Source organism: Maylandia zebra, linkage group LG8 (genome assembly GCF_041146795.1).
Source record: "Maylandia zebra isolate NMK-2024a linkage group LG8, Mzebra_GT3a, whole genome shotgun sequence".
NCBI lineage: Eukaryota > Metazoa > Chordata > Actinopteri > Cichliformes > Cichlidae > Maylandia > Maylandia zebra.
In genome coordinates this window covers 26,125,096-26,152,271 of record NC_135174.1, presented here as the reverse complement: position 1 = coordinate 26,152,271, position 27,176 = coordinate 26,125,096, and the positions used below count along the sequence as shown (strand labels likewise).

Genomic DNA, 27,176 nt, shown 5'->3' with positions numbered 1-27,176 from the left:
ACTTGAGCGATATAAATATTTCAGCACCTTTCTAGACGATAAGCTACACTTTGATTCAAATACAGATGCTATAAGTAAAAAGGCAAATCAACATTGCTTCTGTTTAAGAGAGTTGCTTTCATTTTTTATGATTTGCCTCAACAGGCTTCAACATTTGTACCAACTGAGGGTCAGCAATGAAGTTGGGTCAGCAGCACAGAAACTCCAGCTCCTCTCACCTCTGCACAGCAACCCAGACAAAAAACATTATGTGAGTTTGAATGCTGGAGTTACATAAATGATCAGGCACAAATCATCCTAATCCAACTTCAGAAAGCTATGGGGGCATATTCTTTCCAGAGCTACTTAGCCATTCACTGAGCACTTTTGGAGAGAAATTAGTGCACTCCCTGCTTTATAAGCACGGTTTTTCACAAGCTTGCTGAATCATACCAGGATGGTTTTGTAATTGCCATAATTGGGTCCATAAACTCTAGGTCAGAGTTCATAAATGCATCGTGATTTCAGCCTTGGTTTGTGGTGTGAGTGGTTGAAACTGATCACCATATTGCCATTTCTCTCTATTGAAACATTTGATGCACACCAGTGCTCATATGGTTTATTCAAAATCAGATATAAAGATGCATAGTGAAGATATAGAGAGTAAGATTGCTGGATCACTTACTGTGTGCGTCTGGGCCAGCATGGAGCTGCAGATACTGCATGTCTTTGCTGTGCAGCTGCATGTTGAGTTTCTGCAGGGAGTTGTCCCTCTGCCTCAGAGCTGACTCCAGGCTCAGGATCCGCTCAACATGTTTCTCCACCAAACTGGTCTGTAATCAAACGCATATTCAAATCTTTCTTTAAAGTCACCGGGATTCAACTATTTACTTAGGTTAAAAATGTTACATAGTAAATATGGATAGAGAAAACACCATTTAAATTACACTTCCAGAGTACCTTTCAGAGCTGAGATTAAAGAAACATTTGCTTTTTTGGTAATCTTAGTTATCACTTGTTTGCATTTGTATCATTACCCAGTGATGTTTGCAGATAATTCCTCTGTTGTGTTGATGCCACAATTTTAGTTTTTGTTTCTTTTGACATCAACTAGTTGGTTAGAAATGGGGAAGCAGGGGTGGAGCTGAGCTAAGGGACTGTGTGAACTTAGGGAAGACTTCTTTGTTTGTTCATGTGTTTTAAAAGTGATTTGCATACTTCCTTGCAATGCACATGGGTGGTAAATAAAACAATATGTGTTTAGCATTGAGGCATCTTTAGAAATATAAAGAAGAATGACTCCTGCGGTGGATGTTGTCAGCACAGAGGCCTCAACTCGACACCAAAAACATCAAAATCCACAGAAGAACTCTGACACGTTCTTTAATATGCTTTAAAAAAAGCATCCCTAGATTCAAAAAACACCTTTGAAATTAACTTGTGAAAAAACTATTAATGGTATTATGCTTCTGAATCCTCACTTTACTTTCAGTTCTGTATATTATGTTAGTAAGTGAGTGAAAGGATGGAAGATAAAGGTCAATGAGGCCCAACAGGTAGACGGAGCTGAATTAACAGCGAGCTGCAGCTTCAGGTGACATTGACAGTGTCTCAGCTGTTGGCAGGAAGCAGTTCCAACATCTTTGGTGCACTTTATCCCTTAATCACTGAGACCTCTGAAACTGCTGAGGCTTCTCTGTATGATGGACTTCACTATCATATGAGATGGTTTATTAGCATAGAGGGCATTTAGGGGAAGACCAGCCAGCCAATCTGTTCAGCTGGCAGCTTCGGGCGGATCTGGATCAACCTTGATTTGCTGTGTTTAAAAAATGAGATTATTTTCTTTGGGGAAACACTGAATAGAATCTTTTCAAATATGATTTTGTTTCAGCTTAATGCAGTTTTGTTTAGCGCTAGAGGAGAACTTTTGAAAAATGACTTTTTCACACCAAGGACAAATCACTCACTATAATAATTCATAAACATGTCTGAGGACAGTTACGTATTAAAGTAAAGTGAGCTTTTGGATTTTGCTTTTGGTGATGGCTATTAGTTTAAATAGATGTCTTCATTTAAGATGAGTGCAAACACTAAAGTTTTATTTTTGTAACTACATGTGTTCCACATTCAGTCATATATTCATGTCCGGTTTGGGGTGTTTGCAACATCTTTGGATCTTGCCTTTATTTTGTAGATGCACTCTTTTATATTTCCTTGTGTTTAAACTTTTTCCAAATTTCCTTGCAAGTCTTTGTTCTTGTATTTTTTTTGTTTTATTTTGGTCATCACTCTGAGCTTGTTTTACTTCCTGTCACTTTTTTGTCCCACTGATTCGATTCACCTGCCTCCTTATTTTATTCCTTGTTTATTCGGAATCCTATCTTCCCATTTTTCTGTTGTCAGTCTGTCTGCTCTTCTACTCCTATTCGGATTCTGTCTGCAAGGTACATTTTTAGTAGCAGTAGGTTTCTGCTTCTCATCTGTCGTCCAGGGTGCATTATCCAATCAGCTCTGAACGGCTTTGGTTGCATCCAGTTAAGAGCCGATTAGAAATTGCACTTACTGAAGTGTAATCTAATCTCAAAACCACCGGGAAATGTTAGGCAACAATTTCGCTTTTTTATTAACTCATTAAAATTTATATCCATTCATAAACAATGACCTCAAATGGAACTGGGCTGGGATAGATGTGGACAAGACCCAACCAGACAAAGGGTTTCCAGACATTCCTCCTTCCTGTCGTCGTCTTCACCAGCAGATCTTAATGTTTTTCAACGACTCTGCTTCTCCTTTAAGTTTAAATCTCAACCTCATCTGTTCTGTTGGATCATCTTTTGTCGGGACTGATGCTGATTAACTGTTAGCTGATTAACGCCCTAATCATTGCATTTCACACACGGATGATCATTCTTTAAAAGCTTAGAAGTATGGTATATGATGTAGTAGAGCATAATCAATGCAGGACTCCAGAATCTGAGACATCTGCAGTTTTAAAATAAAAGCTTTCATAAAAACAATGAAACTACACACACAAGTCAGCGCCACCATCCACACACTTTACTCAATTTTGCAATTTGTCTGTTGTCTTAGTGATGTCAACCATGAAGAGTTTTACTTTTTAAATTTGGTCCCGATTACCAGAACGTGAAGCTGCGAAACTTAATGAGCCATATGTCTCGCAAAGAAAGCTACTGCAAAATAATGAACTGAATAATGCCTCTGACCATCTTGTCGAGATCCCTCTGGAGGTTGTTCTTCTCCATGTGAATCTTCTCGTAAGCCTTGATCACATCCTCCAGCTGTTCCTCTCGCTCCTTTCTCTTCTGGAGCTGAAGCGAGATACAGAAAAGGAGAAAGAAATGTAAAAAGGAAAAGGGTTACTTTTTTCCCTTCATTCCAACTTTTAAAACTTCTTCACAAAGAAGAAACAAAACGGGGGTACAGCTTTCATTTTGAGAGGCGTCAAATGCGTTGGTTGAGAAACTGTTGTGTAACCAAGCAAATTTGGGGCACAGAAATCCTGAAAGCTCAGCGTTTGCCTCATCTCCAAAACAAGGATGTTCAAGTGTGTTAAAAAGAAGGATTTCTTGACATGTCGCTGATCTAATCTTCTTACAGTGTGGCATAATACGAGGGGTGAATGCCACTGGATGCCATAAAGACAGACAGCTCTGAGGGCAGTGACATGCACCAAATTGAGAGAAATGAGTTCATTTTCAAAGCAGATGAAGGCACAGAAGTGAGCCTTTTATTGAAGAATATGGAAAAATATGGTCACTTTGGACTACGCAGAAAATGAGAGCGGGAGCAGCAGCAAGGGAGTGAGATAAACAGAGGACAAAGGTATATCACTGCTGTGTGGTGGAGCACTGAAGCCTATTCAGTGTGTCTATGGTAACATAGGGGAAAAAAACTGGCACCAAGGCGTGTGCGGCTTGTCTTTTTTTTTTTTTTTTTTTTTTTTTTGCCTGTCCCGTTTGGCTCTTTTGCCATCAGAATTGTTGTCTAAAGGCAAAGAAAGATGCCCAACGGATTTACTTTACCAAACTGACCATCCCAGCCTTGCCATAATGGTCCATTTGATTCACCTTTTATTGTTTATTTTATTTTCACTTACTGAACATGGGACAGACTTGACTGGGGGAAAGAAGGGGAGAAAGAAAGAGGGAAAGAGAAACAGCTGAGAAGAGGGACGGGGGAGAAGGGCAAAAAACAAAAACCAACAGAATGAGCAGAAAAAGAAAAAAAAGAAAAAAAAAAGAAAAAAAAATGCATATATCAATCACCTGGGTCACCTGCTGAGAAAGAAAAAAGAAAACAAGCAGAAGAGAACAAGAGTAATAGAATAAACAACATCACAATGATATATGGGAATATGACAGTAAATACTAAATATTAAACATTATTGTGCAGCACATAAGATCAACAGAACACAGTGTGCTTTGAGGTAGGAGCCAAAAAGAGTGTAGTTTGTGGGTGTGATCACCCGTGTGTACACCTGTGAGCATGGACGCGCTTGTTTTTTGTTTTTTAAAAGGTTCCTTCATGTAATGATCTGCTAGAGGGTGTGGGGGGGCCACAGTCCCGTCCTCCAGGGCATGAAGCAGGTATGGAGGAGATCAAAACTCCAGACATCCAGAGGCCCCCAGAACACAAGAGACCAAGGAAGACCAACAGAGGGGCAGCCGCGCCACTGTCCCAGAAAGAGCTGAGGAGAGTCCCAGATGAGGGCTCACTCAGCAGCCGCGGAGCAGAAGCCAGGGGGAGTTGCAGTGACGCGCCCGTGAGCTCCGCCGGCAGCCAGCCGTGCCTGAGTGACCGAGCCCCAGGCCGAGAGGCCGGGGGCACCCCACCTCCGAGTGCGGCTTGTCAACAGCATCGTGACGGAGGCGAGCAGAATTACTCCAGAGCTGGATTTCTGTCCTGAGAGGCCCACAAACGCACGGTTTCCTAAAATAAGGAGATATATTCATTATCACGTTTTACATTTGCACTTCAGTGTAGATACTGTGGGCGGGATTGTTTGTTTTCCATAGTTGGTATCCCTTCGTAATTAATAGTATAAAAGAATCAGTTAGCAGTTATTAGTAGTATTTAGTGCTAAAGGAAGCATACAATACTCTGAGAATCTCGATGAAAAGGTGGAAGATTGTTTTTTTCTTTGTTATGAATGTGGAGTCCTTAAATGGAATAAAAAACTGTATTACTGTACAGTAAAAGAAAAAAGAAAAAATCCATCCATAAACTCAAAAACGTTTTTGTCAGCTGTTTAATAAACGTGCTTTTTGTGGTGCTATGCGGTTCCGTGATATTTAAAAAAGAGAGAGTGAGCGCTACGGGCCAGAGGAAGATCATATATGTTAGTTTTTTTTAGGTGTGCTGTGGCTTTAAAGAGCAGAAGCCTTCTGTGGTTAGTTTGGTTTGTTCAGTAGCTGAAGGCAGTGCTATCACGAGAGAAAACGCTGAAAACTCTGGTTACCTGGAGAGCCGTACAGTTGCAGTTTAAAGGGACAGCATCCTTAAATCAAACATACTCACAAATATAAGTTATCTCTGCAGTCTGGTGGCAAAAAAACAACAATGTAGAAGCACCTTTAGCAGCTATAACTTAAAGTAATTATTTTCAGTATGACTTTGTTGGTCTCTCACATCACTGAGGCAGAGTTTCAGTCCACTCTCCTTCGCAGTGTTGCTTCAGGTTTGAAGGCATTTATTTTGCAGCTTTCTTAAAGTCCGGTGAGGTTGAGGTCTGAACTTTGACTGGGCCCCTGCAACACTTTCCCCTTTTTCAGTCTTTCTGCTGTGCTTGGGATCATTGTCCTGTTGCATGACTCGATTTGGAGGACAGAAGGCCTCACCTCTAACTCTAGAAAAAACAAACCTAACTCCAAAGATTTGGGATGCTGTGTAAAACAACTAAAAACCTAATGCAATGATCTGCAAATCTCACCTATGTTATAGTCACAATAGAATATGGAAAAAATGTTTAAAATGTCTAAACTGAAATGTACCACAAGAAAACTATCAGGTATTTTTGAAGTTCATGGGATGTGCATAATAAGATTCAGATTTTCTGGAGAAATATCTGTGCAGGCTGACATTCAGTATTGGATCCCTGTGATCTTTGGGCCCTCAGGCAGCATTGTATTAAAAACAGGCATGCTTCTGTCATGGAAATCACTGCACAGGCTAACTGTGCCATCCACTAATGCAGGTTAGCAACTGCAAGGTGCCCGGATCCTGCAAGAGAAGCCCAAATAATCATAGAAAATGGACACGCATTATGATTTGTTGTCTGCAAAACACATTAATACACTTCTTATAGTGGACGAAAGTGACATTTTATTAAAGTCCACTTAAACTAAGTCAAAGGATCAAACACAGGACTTTAACCCAGAGACTCGGGCCTGTGTCCCATATGAAACCAAAAATGGCAAAAGCATAAAATGTATATTTTCAGATATAGCTTTTCATTTTGCTTTGACACTAAAACTGCTTATTTATGTTTAGGAAGGGGTGAAAGTTCAAATAAAAATAGACTAAGTCAGAAACAAAAAATTAGGAACACCAACACAGAAATTACAGACCTTGTGATGAAAGTACAGTTATGTATATTTGGTTTCAGAGGTAAAGGACAAAAAATTCCTCACATCAAAGCAAAGGTGAAATAAAAAGAAAAGATTTTGTAGGAGTTTGAAAAAACCCCTGATGTGTCTCAGAGCGTGCGTATGAGGGTTCACTGAGGAAATAGCTGAAAAATATTATTATACGCAAAACGGGGGCAGAAAAAATGAAAAAAGCATAAGAAAGCATCATTATGTTCCCAAAGCGAGTGTTCACATGATTGTGTGATGATACATGAAACTGTAAATTTATAGGCTGTACAGTAATTCGATTTTCTCTACCTGCCTTTGATTATTGGAGGTCACCACTTCATTGAAAATATAAGGTTTGTGCCTGTCAGCATGCATAGGTGGTTGTGGTCAGGGTCTTGTACCAACAGAGCATGCTCCTGCAGCCATGAGCCTTTTAATCACTCTGACTGCATGGTATCAGCGCCCCATGACCTTGTATGTCCCACGCTAATCGTTTATGCTGCTCCCATAAACCATTTCCTTCCCTTTGTTCTGCTGTGTAGTTCTTTTTACCGCTGCTGCTACCAGTTTTACCACGGCCTTCCTGTGTCAGTCGTTTCTCACTTGTATTTCCCCACGCTCTTGTTCTCACAGACTTTGAAACAGGAGAGTTACAAGTGAGGAGAAACAAGTAGTCCGAGCACATTTCGGGCACAGCCATTCATCAAGGTTTTGGACAGCGGGAGCACATAAAGTCCACAATTAGTGCTTGTGTGCAGCGTGCACACATTATGCGTGCACTAATTTAAAAATGTGTGATGCCTGTGTGTTTGTAAAAAGGCGCGCCTTCTTTAGCATTTGTTTTCTGAAGGTTTACACGATAAGCACATCTGTAGCCAGGTTTAGACCCGGTTATGCCGCGCCACCAAAATAGAGCACCAGCATAAAAATCCTGTGTCTTGTCTGTTCTCTTACCTCGTGGGTCAGGGCGTTGACTCTCTGCTGCAGGCTGCCGTTTTCTGAGTGCAGCATCGCCGTCTCTTTGCTCTCAAATGAGCAGTAGGAGTTAGTGTCCTCACCAAACTCATTGATCATGGGGAACTGCAGAGGAAAAGTAAACAAGAAGACAAAAGTACATTGAGCTTGTTTATATTTTTTGTTTGCTTGGTTTTGATTTTTGTTTTTGCTGCTGTATTCTGCAATTTTTCATGAGTCCACACTGTGATCATTAATGATTCATCTTACATCAGCTGCAGCTTCTGTTTGGCCCAGATATCACTCATAGGATTGGGGAGTAGGGGGGTATTTTTCAGAGCTTTTAAACTAATTTATGAATTTCCATGTCAAGTTGTTCCAGTCATATTTCCTAATTTCGTCCCACACGGTGAAATCTGGGGAGGGCCTATTACTAAGCTTTGTCGGTCAGCCTATCCATCTCTAAGTTTGTCCATCTTCTCGTGTTTTGCGGCAAAATGTTGGAGAATGATGAAGCGCTTTTTAAAAATCACCCTTTCAAAAAATGTCATTTAAGATCCCTCAGATGAATGCAAACAGCAGCCGGTGCCTAAATCAGAAACACTGCAGTTCCTCAAATAGGCACTAGATGGTGACTCGGAAAGCAAGTCAGTCCCCATAGACTCCCAAGTTAAAGTGCCCAGCTTTATAACAACAACAAACAAGTTTACAGCCTAAAAACAAAGTTTTCATCTCTGTTGCTAACTTTCTTCTTGATAACAACTTCTGAGGATGTGAATTTATTTATAAATCCAATTATAATATAAATTCAACTTCCGTAAAAAGTTAAAGTTACACATCGTTAGAGTGGCAGCTTTGAAAAGCATGCCCTACTAGCTTTCTATTAGGCTTCACCTAACATGATTGAACAAACTGCAGGTCCAAGAAGGTTTTATTCCTGTTTTGAGGGCCTGTTGCTTATTAACCAGTCTCCCTGTCCTTACAGATGGCTCCCTGGTTCTGCCAGACGATTCTTCTTGTTAAAAAGGAGTTTTTCCTTCCCACAGTCGCCAAGTGCTTGCACATAGGGTATTGTCTGATTGTTGGGGTTTGATATCTCACCTTCAATGTCTTCAAATATCTCTAAAAACCTAAAAATGTAGTTAATTGAACACTTTGTTATGCATAAACTACAAATAATACATTGTTTTGTGTCAATTCCACATCCAGTAAACCTCTCGGGTATGAGGGAAAACCCACACACACCTCTGAGGTGGTCAGTTAACCACTGAAATTTGCCCCATTAGTGATGCAGGTGGCTTGTTAGTCTTTAGCCTGTGGCGTTAACACTGTGTGGACTACAATTGACAGTTTCTTTATCAGAGGTTTAATCATTTATGAGCAGGCTACAAGTGACTATTTATCTGTTTCTATCATTATAACAATACAGTAATTTAACAAATGGACACAGATTGACATCTACAAGGTAAAAAATGTATAAAAAATAAACAAAGACAGATTAATGACATCTGCTTCTTGGATAAAAGTAGGTTTTCACATTCTGTGTCTCATATGGTCACTTTTAGCTCCAAAAAAGTCTTCTTTTTTTTTTAAACTTAAAACCATCAATTTCCTATATTTTTATGTCTGTCAGAAAGATCAAAAGCCACCACGCTCAGTCTGTCCAAGTGCTCTCATACTTAACCACTGTGAAGCCCACAATTTCCCACGCACTTCTACTAAAGAGCTATTTTAAAAAATGAGCGACAAACATCTAGTTTCATTTAAAAGAAAAGCACAATAATTATTTAAAACACCTGTTTATTGCAGGTTTTAGTAAGCATAATTCAAGCAGGAGTAAATTGCTAGTGATTGGCACTATTTTCACCGTTGCATTAATACACATTTGGTGCTATAATGAGTATTTCAACTCTCAGAATCGTGTATGCGAGACTGACTCGAAATAAACTGCAGAGTGTGCTCATGGTAATGAAGGAATATGTCACCCAGTGCAACAGCGAGGCTCACTGATGTGTTAGTAATAAATTCTGACAACAATGGAGCTCTTTAAGAACAGCAGAATCAGGCACAATACTTCTAGTTGGATCAGTGCTGATTTGTCTTTGGATGTGATTTGTTGACAATCTGAAAAACATAGAAATTGCTAGTTTTATTACTAAGACACAGGCAAGGAAATAATAAAGGATGGCAGAGAACCGGCATTTTAGCAAATACATCGCTTACATTTAAAATATGCTGGAATAATTTCATTATATGTAGCTGAATTTATGCCGGTGTGATTTATTACATCATCATCATAACTTTAGAAAAGGAGTTAATGGACTTTATTACATTTACTATTGTTTTCTAGTGTCGGCGGTCATGGTCCTGAACTCCTGTAGTTACCAGAATGCTTTGATAGAAACATACACGTTATATAACTGCGTGTGTCGTTCAACCTAAATGAACACATTTACATTTAAAGTGCCTACCATAGGCTCAGAGGGCTATTCATTTTCTGTGTGAAGTCATTGTTTTGCTGATGCAATGTCTGTTCGAGGAGCAAACAACCCTTTTCCATTTAGTGCAACACCTCTCTCTGCTCAGTTTAACAGTAAATGTTCCCAACGTGGGCAATCCCAGAGGGCATCAAGTATTCTCACGCCGCTGAGCATCAGGAACGCCGACAACAACCTTGATTTACCCATGAACAAAGCAACAAAAAAAAACACTTCCATTTGTATCACTGCAGCAGCTGTGCTGAGGAACCTTGAGCTACACTTAGGACTACTAAAATGTCTTCCATTTGTAACTGATAACAGCTGGATAACAGCTGGATCAGGTGTTAAATAGTATTCGTGCCATGGTTTTTGGTTTCCGCTCTGTTACTTCCTCCTTTCTTTAGTAATGCTTGGTTCTTGTTCATTCCAATTTTCTGCAACACCTGATACCAAACAGATAATCATATTCCCCAGTGTATACTTTGCTGCATGTGCAAACATACATAGAAATACAGCATATAAAGCAGAAAGCAGGCACACGATTGTCCCAAGCGGACCTATGTGGATAAAACATTAAATGCATTAATGTATTGTTTAGGAGTCAGATGCTCTTCAGATGGCACTGAATGGTGGATCTGAACTCAAAGTCTAATGGTACTTTATGACAGATCCTCCACCATGTTTCACAGATGGCTGTAGACTCTCACCTCTCTCCTGCCCTCCATACATATTGATGGAGTTTCAAAATTGGAGTCATCATGCTGTAAAACCAGGCATTTTAACACGGGAGTCTGTGGAAACTGACTTCCCTCAAGTGTCCATTATAAGAATTTTTGGCACTTCCACATTAGCTTCACTTGTCTGCTCCGGAGGGGGATGCTTAAATATTCAAAGCTGAAAAAAGGCACATGTTCTATTTACATAGGCACAGGTGTGACAGCTTCTACTCCAAACAGCAAACATCTGCACCTGCTCTTCCAAAATCAACATCTGTCTCTCTGGGAGAGGGCCCTGAACAAACCACAGTTTGAGAGTAAGTCAACAGCAATGTGGCGGCCTGAAGCCTCGAACAACAGCTGCTCACTAGAATGATGCAGGACTTCGGTCTTACTTCTCCATACCTGCCACCCCTCTCATGCATTTCCAGCACATGTTTTATCTCTTGCAAACAATAAATCATAGAAAAGCCAACAAAATTCATTCAGAATCTCACCCTGACTCTTCAACCTGGTATCACGGCAAAATGTGTAATATACACACAATCAGAAGTAATCGTGGGAAACAGACATTATTACCACATTTACATGTAAATACATATTAACCGCCTAGCTTAATTGTTTCTGGTAACTTAGGACCCGGGAATGCACTTTTTTGCTCACTACCGCCTTCTTGGCTTTAAATGTATTATCTCCCCCTGCTGGAAATGCAACATCTGCACGTGTGCCCATTTTACGGGCACGGTTAACCGGCATGTCTGTTGCACCCTTTGTCGTGATATGGGGTTGGAGTCGTTCTGGTTGACTGTTTCTTTCACAAACAGTCAACTCAAACATAGCTGAAGCTTAAAATTCTCCCCGGTAGCTCGTAATACTGCAACAGCTTGCATCTTTTTGGAACTGTCTTCATTATCACAGCAGCCTCTTTCACAATTTTTCAGTCATTTAAAACATTTTGTTCTCTGTTCACATGCAGCAGAACAAGAGCTACACTGTTAATGATGCTCTCCAATACTGTAAGCAGTACAGCTTATTAAAAGTCCTTGTGTACCTGAAGGAGAATTAGGCAGTGAAGGCTGAGGGAAATTCAGATACATCACTACTTCATAGCCATATTATTTCTAGAATAAGTAGACCACAGACTAATGATGATCACAATGTAGGAGTGATTTTTCTCCAATCCTTCTGTGTTCTTAATTTGAACCATTTAGCTCTCCCTTGCTCCGTACATCATTATCTCCCTTCACTCCTTCATTTCTCACCCTCTCTCCGTGTTTATCAACGCATGATTCCGCCCATGTTGCTCCTTCTTTCCACTTCTTTTCCCATTTTTCCTCATTTTCTGTCCTCCCACGCTATTTCTTTACGCTCATTTGCCTTCCCTTTCCCCGTTAAATCAACGTGCTGGTCCAACCACTGCTGCGAGGTGGATTTCTGCCTCACCAGCTTTCTCACCCAACCAAGAACTGCTTTGATATCCACCGACAAAGTTGCAGGTCCAGCTGTGCAGAAATATTTACTGTCGCTGACGTTATCTTTGGAAACTAAGACGTTTTTGCTTGAACTCTTTGTCACAACCCTTCTGCTGAATCCCAGTAGATTTCAGTGCTAATAGTGTACATTCATGCACTTAATCAACCCAGTTTTGTCAGTGACAGCGAGCACTTAAACTGAGGCATGGGATATGTTTTATATGCAAACCTGTAAAGCCATACGTTAGTGATGTTATTCAACGAAGCCTTGCAGCACACACTATTTGCATCACGTTGACACGGGGAATTTACATGCCTTTACTTGGTGGCACAGAAAATGCATGAATAAATATGCATAAATATGCTTTTATTCTCGGTTCAGATTTACTGCAAAGTGTGTTTTATGCAACTCATCGAACAGAACACAGATACGAGAATCAATTCGATTACTGTAACCTATCAAAGAAAACTCAGTCAATAAAAATAAATGTGTGATTTCCACATCTCTTTCTTGCTTGTGAAGTTTAAACATATCAAATTTAACAACTCTAATGCAAGCTGTCACCTTAGAAGTAAATGCCAGCACCGAGAGCATATTGAGTGGGGAATTAAAAATATAAACTTAAAAATACACAAAATTGACTGTTTTCTGCCAGCATTGCTTTCATGCCTTATTTGTAGCCATAGTTTCCTTTTAGCTCCCGATGAAATGCTCCTCTGACTGACATCCATTTTGTATGCAAAAAGTGAAATGATGTATGAAACACAGCCTGAAGCAGAAAGCCTGAGTTAATAAAGACACCACTGGAAGCGTGAACGTGCAGCTGAACATTTGCACCTAAAAAAGTATCCGAGTATGCATATGAGTTTAATATCTCACTAAGTTTGTTGAGATGTGAGACAAACTCCTGAGGTCTTCAGCTCGTCTGGTCTCCTGTGATTTTTTTGACACCTCTGCTAGTTGAGTAACTTGAGTGGATTTAGTTCGGGATTACGTAAAAGTTGCACAAAACTGCTTCATTCTTGGCTTTAAGCCTTTAACTTTTGGATTTAAGTTGAATCTCGATCCAAAAACCTTCGGAAGGACTCCTTACAAATAAAAGAAAAAGCAAAATACATATCAAACTGACATTATGTTGATGTCCTCAAGAAATGATCACAGACTAATCTGGATCGACATAACCTTCTAGGGTCAGTGCATACAGACAAATATTTGGAATTAATTTCAGGCTCTGATACATGTTTACAAATGTCATTTAGTATCATTTAAAGGAAAAAAATTTTGGCTTCTGTGCCATATATCACAGAATAATTCCCTCCTTTCAGGTTAATGTTCATTCTCCAGCTAGCCAAGGATCAAAGCCGACCAATCACAGAGCATGAAAGCTCTCTCTTTCATCTTTTTTGTGCACAATCTCACTACTTCAATAAAATGGAAGGTGAGTGGACAGCAGTCTCCCCTTTTGAGCAACTTTCAGTAAATAAAATTAAAAAAAACACATTAGCCTCATCCTCTCCAGTACTGCAGTTTTTCTGTCTGATACCAACAAGGTCAAAAACAACTGTGCGAGTCTGAGTTTGCTGTAATGTTTGACATTAGGAGTGAAAAACTCTTCACCTTGATCTCGTAGATCTTCAGCTTCCTCTTGATACTGGTGTTCTCCCGCTCCAGGCAGGCCAGCCTGGTCTTGATGTCCTGATAGGCGGTGATAAGGGCGAAGTGGGAGGTTGAGTAGACTTCATCATGGGGCAGCGGCGAAGACCGCCACGCGACGCTGCCACAGCCATCCTCCTTCAGGCCTCCTGCGTCGCCGCCTCCACCGAGCAGCCCCAGCTCCCCTCCGCCTCCAAACAGAGATTGCATCACTCAGAGCTTCAAGCTGAGGGCACACAGAGACAGATATTTGCTTATTAATTATTAAACTGCCAGATTGTTTCCATTCAATTAAATGCACCATCCAAAAATAAAGTAATTAAAAAAGAAACATTTCATAACTCTGGCTGGGGTCGCCTCTCGGTGCTACAGCAGCAATCCAAAAAACATCAAGCACTCAGCTACTCGCAACAAACAAAAAAGAACAAAGCAGTTTTCTATCGAGAGCAGTCGGACTGCTGGCACACACAATGTAAAATATTCAAAAGCACAGTGGGTACCGAGAGACACGGGAGGATGACTGAGGGGCACGTGAAATTTAGAGATGGCTTACTGTGTCTTAGGAGTTCAGATGTACTGTAGGTGCAGTGATCCAGTTAGCCACAATATCACATCGGGTGTGCTTACGCATAAGCTGCCCCCCACAAAAGAAATGCCAGTACACACAGAGCTACCTGATTATTCACTGCCCCATTCTGACAGAAGGGAAGCAAACTCGAGAAGCAGCGTGACCGCATATCAGGTCAGTGCAGCGGACACAAAGAGATGCAAATTTGCTCTGGATAACAAGGTGAGGGAAAGACACGGAGATCTTAACGTGTTTTAGCTTGAACAAATCATTTGTCTGCAATCAGGTTTTGAAGGTACAAAACAAAGAAACTGAGAGAAATGAAATAAAGAGAAAGCAAGCCGCAGACGGTTTTTAGATAAGTCAGAGCACAGCTTTAGATCATGAGTTCGAAAGATTTTTTTTTTCTTCTTCTGTAAAATCAAACATATTTCAGCATAAAAGCACCCTATTTGAATATGATTAGACTCCGTAGTGTTGCCAACAGATAAAGACTTCAAAACAATCCACTGCACTGGTTCCCAAATATTTCTGAACCGCTGAGCCCATCCATGTATGTGTTTTTAATGGCACTTAGCTTTCAGTGTTCACCCAGACTTTGGGTCTCTGGAGGGCTGAGATGGATCAGTGTTTCTTTGAGCCTGTTTAAAATCTTTCCATCACTTCCATTTAAAAATAACAGCTTACTTTTGTGGGGTTTTTTTTCCTTTTGTGTGCCTGCTTTGTTATTGCCTGCAGGATAACTACACAGTGTTTTAATATGACTTCTGCATTGTTTTTAATATTGTGATTTTGGGTCTTCGTTACTTATATTTTTCATTTAATATTCTGTATTATATAATGTAAGTCTATGAAGCAAACACTGCCCTTGTTCTTGTCTTTTATTTCCCTTTTTTTTTCGCTGTGATTTTACAATATATGGCACTCAAGGTTCATCTCTGGATAAAACGCCGTGCTCCTCGTTGTCTCTTTTCACTTAGCTCTCCAGTCACAAAGAAGGGAAGGGTGGGACACATCAATCATCACATCCCACTCAACAAAAAACGTCTGAGAAGTTAATGCTGCCGCTCTCCCTGCACGGAATAACGTGTCAACATTTTAATTTATGAAGGGCATTTCTGTTGGGAACATTTAGATTGCTGTGGGTCTGGAGGTTAAGCAGCAGTCGGCTAGGGCCAGAAATTTGCAGTGAATTGCTTTTGCGGATATTCTTTAACAAAGCAAACAAACACCTGTGGTGATAAAATGTTTTCAGAAGACAGCCTGGTGTTTTCAGCCTATTCCGCCTCCCAAGTTCTCTGTATCTCCTGAGTTCAATTAGCCACTCACAGCAATATAAATACACTTTTCTGAAGTCGGATTTGTATCTTTTTCTCCAGGCTTAACCAGGATATGATGCTTACATGTACAAAACTGTGATTATTAGCAAAACAGTAAAGCACACGTAATCTCGTGAACCCTTTGGCCTTCATTACCTCGGCCTTTTGCATTTAATTTTTGGTGAGAAGTCCCTCACAGGTGCATGAGTAACCAGTGCATGTACTGTAGCTGATATGTTAATCAGAGTATGATTTGCATATGAGTTGGGTTTGCTGTCTTGTTCCATTTCACAGTACTTAAAAAAAACATGAGCTCTGACAGCCTAGACTCCTTGAGTGGCATGATGAATGAGCTGAGTAGCTAGCTGACCACGCTGGCCTCCCTCCCCTGCCCCGAAGACTCCGGGCTGGGCTGTCAAAAGTGATAAATGGTGCCTGTGATGTCACTATCCTCTTTTAATTCCGCTACAAAGGGCACAAGTGCACAAAAGTCATACTAGACGTAGCAACAGCGGTTTGATTTACTGGTACTAGAGGAGTTACACAACAGCTAGTTGATTTGATGTATACTGGAATGGATGCCTTCCTGACTCCCAGCATTGCCTTGTGAGTCAGCGATTGCCCACTGAGCTATTTTCATCTGCTCCCTTCCTCCACGGTGCTATTTTCCTTGTGTTTCAAGAGAGAGGGGAATAAAGCCTCAGCCAATCTACGGCTCTTTTCCTCGCTGGTCTAACGGGATGATCCAAAAGCACTCCCACGAGCACAGGCACGCACATACACACACACACACACACACACACAAAAAAACACTGAGTAAAATGCACGCGTGGACAAAAATGCCTGTTTGATCAAGCAGTGCCCATCACCTGCCAACTGCCTGGACAGTAGTGTTTAAGCTGGGAAGATATTAAGGCTCCGTGATGTATACTGTGTTGACATCATGCTGTCAAGTCTGAGGCAGTTTACTCTGGCAAACACTGCGTCACTATAATATCATATCTTTGCACATGGTGTCTCATATAGCAGGAGGAAAGATAAACAGTTTGTACAAAAAAAGGGAGCAGAGGGAGAATAACACTGAATACCATTAAAATGGAAATATTGGTGAGACAGCGATTGGTTTCTTTTAACCGCGACAGAAATGTTTTTACAACTGCAAATCTGCAATAATCAGTGTTGTTGTTTTAGCAATAAAAATTCTAATGAAAAAATGTGACCTCTCATGTCACATTTCTTCATTAGATGATTTCATTAGATGATTCTTATATAGTGCGTTTTATCCAAAGAGACGGATATTTTTCTTAAAGGTTGGCACAGACAAAAACAGATCTAATTTAAGAGTGTACATATCATGTGTATTAAATGGACTCAGACATAACTTCAGGTGAGTACTACGTTTGCTATATGTTTATATTAAAGTAGGTAAGTCTTTGTTAACAGTCACGTTGTGTTGTTCGGTTTCTGTCACTGGTGTCCCAGACATGAGCGACAATGCCAGAACCTCTTGGCATCACTATTAAATGCACTAGATACTGTTAGGTGCCAAATGTGAGCATGCAGGTTTCATTTTGGAAAGGGGCACTTTTCAACCCAATCCTCTCTCTTCTCCTAAGCTCATACATGGAACGCTGGAGCCTAAGCACAATTTTCTGGCTAACAATCTTGTGGCTAACTCATGTGTTATTAGCTTCTGTTGGTGCTAAAATTCTGTTCACATGCACAGTGACAAAATCAGCTTGGTTTTGTAGTCTGAAGTATACTTCATTATGTGTTCTCCTTGGAAACTATTGTTGTCCCGATGCGCTCTGACATCCTAGTGCCACCTGAATCTGTTGTTAGGAATGTTATATTTATGTGTATTTTCTTCTTATTGTAGTCTGACTGCCAACAACTGAGCTATTTATGTCATAAATCTGATGCATATCTTTTGGATTACACTACAGCTTCTAAAGATGGACGTAACTTCTGGGTCTGAAAAATGAAGCAGAAGTGCCTTAAACCTCCAATTCTTTTAGTAGCCACCGGCTGGGATACCGTGGCTCCGAAAACAACTTGCAGTCCTTTAGAAATCATGACGAGTTTAAGGCCTTGGTCATTACACTTGTCCGTTATGTAAATTTTTGTCCGATTATCTAGGCCATGCCCATTGGTTGATGACTTGCTGATTGGCAAGCCATTAGCCAATGAGTGTGTAGTTTCATAGCCAGTTAAAATACAAAGATGGCAACGTTGAAATTGTTTGTCCCAAGGATTAGAAATGGGGCGTCACAAACCAATGGGCAATGTTACGGTAGCTACTTGTATACTGTCTATAGTTTAAAAAGATCTGTTAAAGAGTTAAATTAATTCTTGCTGTGTCCATAAGTATATATGAAATCACAAGTCGTTTTTATTTGCAGTACTGGACGGCAAGAAATGAGCACAAGATAGTCAATAACAGCGAAATCTGATGATCTATCAGGACAACACAACAGAGGTAAAGTTAACTAAGAATCAACACAGATCATCAGTTAGTCAAAAGAATTTTGTCACATTAACTTTCAAGGTAAAGAAAAACACTGAACAATGTCACGTCACATGTTCAGAGGTCATATTTCTGGCACAGGTGGAACCTCATTATGTCTCTCAACAACAACAAAAACGTAGTACTGGTAGGATGCTCTACTGCCCTCAAGTGACCCAAAAGAGTTAATACAACTTTAACCACAAAACTGTCCATGTTTGCTTTGGAAGGCTGGCCAAGGTTTTCTTTTCTCATTTAAACATGAGCTCTTGGATGCGATCCAAAGTACTCAGGTAGGATGCCGCTTCCATCCAAGCTCGTTCAGCTGCTGTGGCTATTAAACTCTCCATTAGCGCGGCTCGGTTAATTGTTCTCCATTTTCACACGTGGTCTTAAACTAATCCCCAGCAAGAACAACGTGTTAATATCTGGAAGAGCTGCTTCTATGTATTTATGTATTTATCCATTTATTTGTTTTGCTCAGCCTGGTAAATCACTTTGAATAAGTCATGGCAAGATGGTGATATATTATAAAAATACAACCTCAGGATAGATTACCAAATTACATTTAAACCAAACAAACCTACAACAAAGTAAACTTTCACCACGTAGTATTGGGTGGAATTATTTACATTAAAATTATATGATCTGCCTACATATAGGCTGCATATCTAAAAAAAAAAAAAAGATATTATAGCACCATGTGGATATTTATATTCAGCACCCCGTGCAAAACATAAATCATGCCATAAATTCGAAAAGAATTATGTGCTGGCCGTGGATATCTGAGTAATTTGCATAGAAAATAATTTCCTCTAGTTGCACAGAGAGTGCCGTGGATGATGATCAGTTTGTCTTCTGATAGGTAAGGACCAGAACTCGGGAACATCTGTGTTTTGTGCTCCTCTCATTTATCACAGTGATGCATTTATCACATATACACACTCACAGCTCCTCTACTCAAAATATCCCTCTGATATCTTCATGCCGTCCCCTCTTTTCCACTCTTCTATCCCCTCTCTGTCTCTTGTTTGGACCACAAGGCTCATTTGCTGAGGTTCTCAAAGCCCCACTGGACTCCAGGCATAAAGTCAGATGCTTCTCCCCCAACCAGCTCCCTGCTTCATTACAGTGATTACCGCAAGAAGTCATACATTACCTGGAAGCCACGTGGCAGACACTGTTCCACAGAGACTACCTCCCCCCACTCTTCTTTTCTCACCCTCTTCCCTCCTTGTCCCCCTTTCGTTCTCTCCAGAGATTAAATCACCACTCCCATCCTTCTATGTCATAGTACTAAAAAGGCCACAGACTGCTGCTGTGGAAAGTCTAAAGTCACGACAACTAAGCAGTTAATGTGTTCATCTTTACATGTCTGTGTTGTGTTTCAATGAGCTACCCTATTATTTATTTTATTTCACAATAGCCTAAACAACAGTTTGAGAAGTTCTGGTCTGATGACATTTTCTTCCAGCGTGATTCACGTCTGAAACCGAATGTTATCACATTCACACACTGCAGCACAAATTTAAATACACACTCAGAGAGAAATATATATTACTTGGTCTTTTTTCTGCAGTCTTAGGAGAATTAAAAGAATCCATTTAAAGCCAAAAATACAACAACTTTAGCAGAATGGTCTACAAGACCCACTAAGAAGCTATCCATTAGAGACTAGGATTCAAGTGCATCTTGCCTCGTGATCAGCCTATCAGACTAAGGCATTAAAAATTCATGAAACATATGGCACTTGAATTTTGAAACAGCACTTTTCAGATGCCAAATGGTTTATTTGCACGTTTTTAAATTTCAGATTGGAGTAAGGAAACCAAAGATCAGAAATCAATCAAGCCAAAGGTCTCCCTAAATTTTCAGCTTTCACGAATACCAGCTGCTTATGAAATGTTTTCCATTCAGCATGTCAGCAAAAATAAATTAAAGAATTTTAACATTAGCCACACAGCTATTTGGATTGCAAAGCCAGTCTAATGGTTAGTCCGCCATTGGTCCGTCATTCTGTACCTGAATATTTCATGAATTGGAGTGAAATTCGGAATAGAAATTGGGTGGGCTCAGAGAATGAATCTTAATGACTTTGCTGATCCAGATTTGTCCTCTAGTGACATTTTATTTTTTCGTTTAAGTAAAACAGCAACTGTTATCCACTGGATGCATAACCATGCTTACACTATGCGCCCCCTCAGGATGAATTGTCACTGGCTTTCAGATCAAATACATGCATAAATAATGACACTGATAGTAATTGCATCTGTTCTTTGTGTTGATTTCTACATTGCAAATGCTTGCACAGTGGAAAAAGGACTATATGTATATATATATATATATATATATATATATATATATATATATATATATATATATATATATATATATATATATATATATACACACACACATATACATACTTCAGATGAATTATTTAACCCCATATTGGAACATTGCCACAATAACTATACTTTTGGCTTGTGTAACACGTGCAGCACAACTATATCACCTCTATATTCATTAGAAAATGTAATAGTATGTAATGTCTGTGCATAGCAGCGATGTGCAACCATTAACTCGCATGATGGCTACCAATTAAGACACGGAGATAATCACTGGTTTGACTGCCAAAATCTGTGATGCAGATCATAGAGCATCTCTTTTCATTATTTTCTAACATAAACCCATTATTATCTTAGCACAGATTTCCTGCCATGTTTAAATAGAGCCATTAAAAACATGTAATGAAGGAGCCATGTCTTTGAATTCCAAAAAGCAATTACTTCAACAAATAGATGAAAGTATGTAAGACCATTAAAGATGCTATTGGTGAAAATGCAGCTTTTATCTACTGGAGCATGCCAAGATTTGATTTGTATTTATTTATTTTTGCAGCTAGATCTCTTCTTCTCTCCTTTGACCTCACCTAACACATTCAGATGAATGTTTCCGTTTTTGTAACAGGTAATATGTACAGCTCTATACATTTTCCAGCACCTTGGGAGGACAGTGCATTATATTACAGTAAATATAAAACTTCAAATATAAAACTGTGATCCTGCAAACACCTGATGTATCCTCTGTTTAGCATGCCATACAGCAGCTAAAATGGTGCAAAGTCTCAGCAGGGTATCCTACGCTGAGTTAAAAAGAACAAGCCTCATTCATTTACAAACATTCATAACCCAATCAGATCCTTAGCGCTGCTGCTTTCTGTAAATGCTGCAAATCATATTTTTGGGAACCTCAGAGGATTCGAACAACAGATGATTCTTCTCTCGATGGGAGATCTGTTTGTGTCTCACTGCCAGCTAATCATTGATTACCGTAGACTGTGAAGGGGAAAATCTGCATGTAAATATTGAAAAAGGATCTTCGTGTTTTCACTGTGTGGCTTTGTAATACTAAAGATATTAAAACCTCGAACAATATAATTATTAGCTTTTTTTATTTCCCACAATGATCCTGCATGCACATTTACAAGGTTGTGCATGTACGTTTTTAGGGCTTCTGTTGTATCCAAAGGCATAAATATACGAGTGCAGTAGAAATCACGCCAGTGCGGTCAAGGCTGAGCTTTCCAGTGATAACAGAACCAGGATCAAAGAGAAAACTGGAGTCCCCACAGAGTGCGATTTAAATGTTGTATCTTGTACGTGAACGATGCAACCGCTTTTCTCTTCCATCCAACCCACGTCCTTCCCCTGAGCTTGTATTACATTTTACTGTTTTCCCTTATACCTTCCATCTCCTTTCATCCTATCCTTTCTCTTCCCCGTCCTCGCTCTCTCTACTTTCTCCCTTCTCTCTGTCTGGCAGTGTTAAACAGCTCCTCTCAGTGCTGCCCTGTGATCCCCACAGGCTGGACATTTGGCACCTCTGAATCAGACAGTATGTCTATGAATGGTGAGTCCAGGGTAAGGAGGTGGTGTGACTTTCGGCCCTGCGCTCATCCGCCAAATGCTCCCATAATGCCTGGCTTCAGTCGGCTGCACCTGTTTCCTCTGCCTTTCACAGTGAACAAGGCCAAACCTGGATGGCACGGCACACACTGAGAACCTATTAACATGCCGGCAGGTAGGGTTTGACTGCGTGCCTTTGTGTGCGTATCCATGCGGACATGAGGACAGGCACATCAACGAGTGTGGAAATGAGTCAGTGCAAAGAGAGTGTGTGTTTTGTGAGTGTCAGCACAAGGACAAAGCAGTCACTGCAGGAAAGGTGATCATTTAGTGTGTTTGTTTGCTTGCTGTTGCCAAAAAGAGACAGGTAGCAAGGGTCAGTGGATGCACACGGTGCTGTGGATTTATGAATAAATTACTTATCTGGTTTTTGTTGATATACATGTTATTGTGGTGATCGTGGCTCAAGACTTGGCAGTTCGTCTTGTAATCAGAAGGTTGCCGGTTCGAGCCCTGGCTCGGACAGTCTCAGTCGTTGTGTCCTTGGGCAAGACACTTCACCTACCGCCTACTGGTGATGGCCAGAGGGGCCAATGGCATGATATTGCAGCCTCGCTTCTGTCAGTCTGCCCCAGGGCAGCTGTGGCTACAACTGTAGCTGCCTCCACCAGTGTGTGAATGTATAGTGAAATGTAAAGTGCTTTGAGGGTCTTGAAAAGCGCTATATAAATGCAATATTATTATTATTATTGGTTCACAATTAAACATCCGGAAAGTAGTTAAAACTTGCCCAAAGCTAAGTAAGCTGACGTATAAATATCGCCAACTTATAATTCACAATCATAGACTGTAGTTAAAAGATGCATGAGCCATCGTTTTTTATTTGAGCCAGAAGTGGCTATATATTTGGAGTTACTAAGTTATTACCGTAGTAAGGCTAGTGGGCTGAATTTATAAACTTTACAGCTACATCATACAGACACAATTCCTGCTAACTAGGATTAGAAGATATTAAAATGTCACTCACCAAAACTGGAGGACAGACTTCTTGGACGCACCCATATCACATCACAGCAACCAACCGCACAAACAGAGACTCGACCACTGGCGGCCATGGTCGCCATTTTAGAAAGACACATGACCATAGTATGTTTTATTTGAAAATTTATTTGATCAGACCATGCCCAGCATTTGCTACTGCATACCTTTCATTCATACGTGGCTCAAGAGTTGGGAGTTCGCCTTGTAATCGGAAGGTTGCCGGTTCGAGCCCCGGCTCCGACAGTCTCGATCGTTATGTCCTTCTGCAAGACACTTCACCCGTTGCCTACTGGTGGTGGTCAGAGGGCCCGGTGGCGCCAGTGTCCGGCAGCCTCGCCTCTGTCAGTGCGCCCCAGGGCAGCTATGGCTACAATGTAGCTGCCATCACCAGTGTGTGAATGTGTGGGTGACTGGATGTAGTGTAAAGCGCTTTGGGGTCCTTAGGGACTAGTAAAGCGCTATACAAATACAGGCCATTTACCATTTTACCATTAAAAAATGCAAGCTGAAAATAAAGACACTCACATATCTGATAACATATGCAGATTACAAATTGTGTTTCAAATAATAAAGAGCTGCATTTTACGCAGCACAGCAAACCTGTTCAGCATTTCAATAACGAGGCCAACATGTTCAAGGACACATTTCCACTGACATTATGTGGAAAATATGCCACTCTGACTTTAAAAAAAATCCTATTTTATCGTCTGTTTTTGTTCAGATCCTCTTGCCAACATCTCTCACTGTCCATCCCTGTTATTCTCCAGATTTTAGAATATCTAGGTTGGTAAATATATTTACACACCCAACGATGCTTCCTTCAGCTGTTACTGTGCTCTAGGCAATGAGCTGAACAAGCAGCAGTGAGCTGTGCGTCATGTCTCCTTAGGATAGCATTGTGGGTGAACACATTTGATAGCTGTCAGACATGGAACAAGTGATAAAAACAGCACATCAACCTACTTGAAGAGCCAGAAGGGAGGTAGTTGACATACAGCATAATACAGCAGATGTAATAATTAGGATCTGGCATTTAGGGAGAGAGAACCGGAGTATTGTTGATTGTGTTTCAGGTTTATGTTTTTTATTCAAAATAATATTTCAGACCATTTTACATTTGCTAACTAATGGTAAATGGCCTGTATTTGTATAGCGCTTTACTAGTCCCTAAGGACCCCAAAGCGCTTTACACATTCAGTCATTCGCCCATTCACACACTGGTGATGGCAAGCTACATTGTAGCCACAGCCACCCTGGGGCGCACTGACAGAGGCGAGGCTGCCGGACACTGGCGCCACCGGGCCCTCTGACCACCACCAGTAGGCAACGGGTGAAATGTCTTGCCCAAAAGACACAACGACCGAACTACCCAAACTTACTTCAAAGCCTAAACACCGGGTACTCCAAGGTGTTCAAGCAAATATCTACAAGAGCACAAACTGGTTCCTGTGAACTTGGATGTTGAATATACATGACTGAGTGCGGAATTTGATTTTTCTCATGCATGTCTTTTATTTCATACTGTACTTTAGTGATCCTCTTCCAGGGCATAGCCAATTACTTATTTTAAGAACACTGAGATCCATTTAGTTTAGTTCATTCATACACATCAAATACATTTGATTTGATATTTGTGTTCAAATATTAGAAATATCAAATAGTACATCACGTCTGACTATCTGCTGTATGCTCGTTGATCACAAGCCCAATGGCTTCTGGGTCAGATTTTGCATTTTATTCTCCAAGATGAAAGTCTAAATAATGACTTCCAGGAATTAAATTGTGGTAAAGAAATTCAAATCAGGGGTACCAACCCAAATACGTCTGTAGCATTTAGTATCAAAGGTTTGGGGGTTTTTTTCTCATTATTGCTCATGCTGCCATGCTCATGTTAGGCTTGTTTCATTTCTATTTTGGTCAGCTATCCTCCAAGTTTAAACAACAATGTAGATAAGAAAAGCATGGGATTTATCTGAGGTACTGAGGAGTTTAATTTATTTTGTAATATGAAAAAAAACATGTTTCTGTTTCAGAAACGGAAAAAAATATGTGTTTTCTTAGAAGAACAGTTCTAGAATAGTTAAATACAAGGGATTTAACATACCTCACTGAAGAGGTATGTGCCACCCTGGCTAGACCTCTTGCCCCTCCTTTGCTGCTTTGGTGGTAGAGAGCTGCAGGGCTGGAAGTCCAATCCCCAGTGTCTCCGGTCTCTGTGCTAAAGTGTCCTGTCTCAAAATACTGAACCCCTCTGTGTATTAACTGATTTGCTAGCTGACTGAATGAAATCCTATCATCATATTTTCTTTTATATGATGAAACCTGCAGTCCTACCTCTTGCCCTGTGACAGCGCAAAAAGCTCCAGACACGTCGTTCCCAGAGCCAGATCAGTACTAAATATGCTGAGCCTTTTCCCTGAAATCATCAACAGAAGCACCTGAAACTGATGTCTGATTACTAAGGACTGACATTTAAAGGAGTGGAAAAATACTATGTCAGTGTGATTGCTGTTAAAACTGCACTCCTCTTAGTGTGTCATAGTTGTACTCGTGTCATTATGTATTATGTACTGTCTTCCTGGTTAAGTGTTTCTTGAAAAACATATTTGATTTTAATGAGAAAAATGACGAGGATAAATGAAGGATATCATCAAAAATAGATGTGTTAAAAAATCATGTTTATTTGGGAAGCTATGAAAGGCTCATATTTCTAGATTTTGCAGAAGCAAAATTTTAATGAAACCTGAAAAATGCAAAGCTTTACCTTAAATGTGGCCCTCAAATGAATAATACATTTAGCTAAATGATGCATAGCCACACAGATCGCTGGTTTCATGTGCTTTTTTTTATAGCAAATATTCATATTCACAACAAATCAAATGAATGATTTTAAAAGCAGCAGCGGTAACTGGAGACCTGCCATAATAAATTAACACAAGTCTATTTTTTTATGACTGTTGGCTGACTAACATCTATGTCTGTTCAATAAGCTGCTGTTGCTGTGTGATGTTAAGACTGGAACTCCATGTACTCTTTGAACACGCACGTACTACACACACACACACATATGCACACAGCTCAGCCTACGTCATGTGCCAATAAGGTCCACATCCAAGCACACCTACAGAGACACGTCACACATGCATGATGAATAATGCAAAGCACTTATACAGCCTGTTGGTGCAGGAGAAAGACACCAACTCTAACAAATGATGTTCTGTGCCATGCCATACTGCTCTATGATTCATCACTGGGGGAATCAGCTGTGTATGCAGGCGGCCACAGAACTATCTGTGTGTACGTGTTTTTGTGTGTAAGTAAGCCAGCTGCCATTTGGGAGATTGATGGCAGGGGCAGGATGGAGACAATGAGTTGTGGGGTTTTTTTGCTCTCTGCTCTCTGTTTTCTGTCAGCTCCATCTCTCTTTTCTCTCATCCTCCCCTCATCTTTCTTTCCACCGAAGCTGAAACAAATAGTCAATTCCTTCACCTTTCTCTTCCCACCACCACCACCCCGTCTTTCCTCCCTCTCTCTTGCTCTTTCTCACTGTCATTCATCCATCTTGGTATTCAGCAGCAAAGTTTATCACAGCCCCCCCCCCCTCCCCCCAACCCACTCTGAGTGGGTTAGAAAAAACCTTTATCTTGACTTTGAATGAGAACTTTCCCCACAAAAGACATTAATCTCCTCATTATTATTATAGCCAATCCAATACTTGGATTCCCTCACTCTGAAATCTGAGTCGAGCTAAGCTGCAGCCCAGAAGCAAAGACAAAAAGACAGAGAGGGTGAGAAAAGAATGACTTTTCTTTTCGGGCTGCAATTAAAGTCCTGCCTCCTTTGACCAACTTAATGTAGCCTCCCCATTTAACCACGACCACACACTCTCACGGACACATGCGGTGTACATGCAGTACACTCACACACACGCTGACACGATGACTGAGTCGGATGACTCACGAGTACTAGTGTGTTTCCCA

At 40.5% G+C, this 27,176-nt stretch overlaps 1 protein-coding gene across 1 annotated transcript in view; it reads right to left on the bottom strand.

Moving 5' to 3' along the window:
- Positions 1-27,176, bottom strand: part of tbkbp1 (TBK1 binding protein 1) — a 77,671-nt gene that overhangs the window by 30,023 nt on the left and 20,472 nt on the right. Inside the window, exons 2-5 of the mRNA XM_024803529.2 lie at positions 13,819-14,080; positions 7,533-7,658; positions 3,207-3,311; positions 665-812 (exon numbers count right to left, since the gene is read on the bottom strand). Of these exons, the coding sequence (XP_024659297.1) occupies positions 665-812; positions 3,207-3,311; positions 7,533-7,658; positions 13,819-14,064 (625 nt within the window). The 5' untranslated portion in view covers positions 14,065-14,080. The remainder of the gene's footprint in view (positions 1-664; positions 813-3,206; positions 3,312-7,532; positions 7,659-13,818; positions 14,081-27,176) is intronic.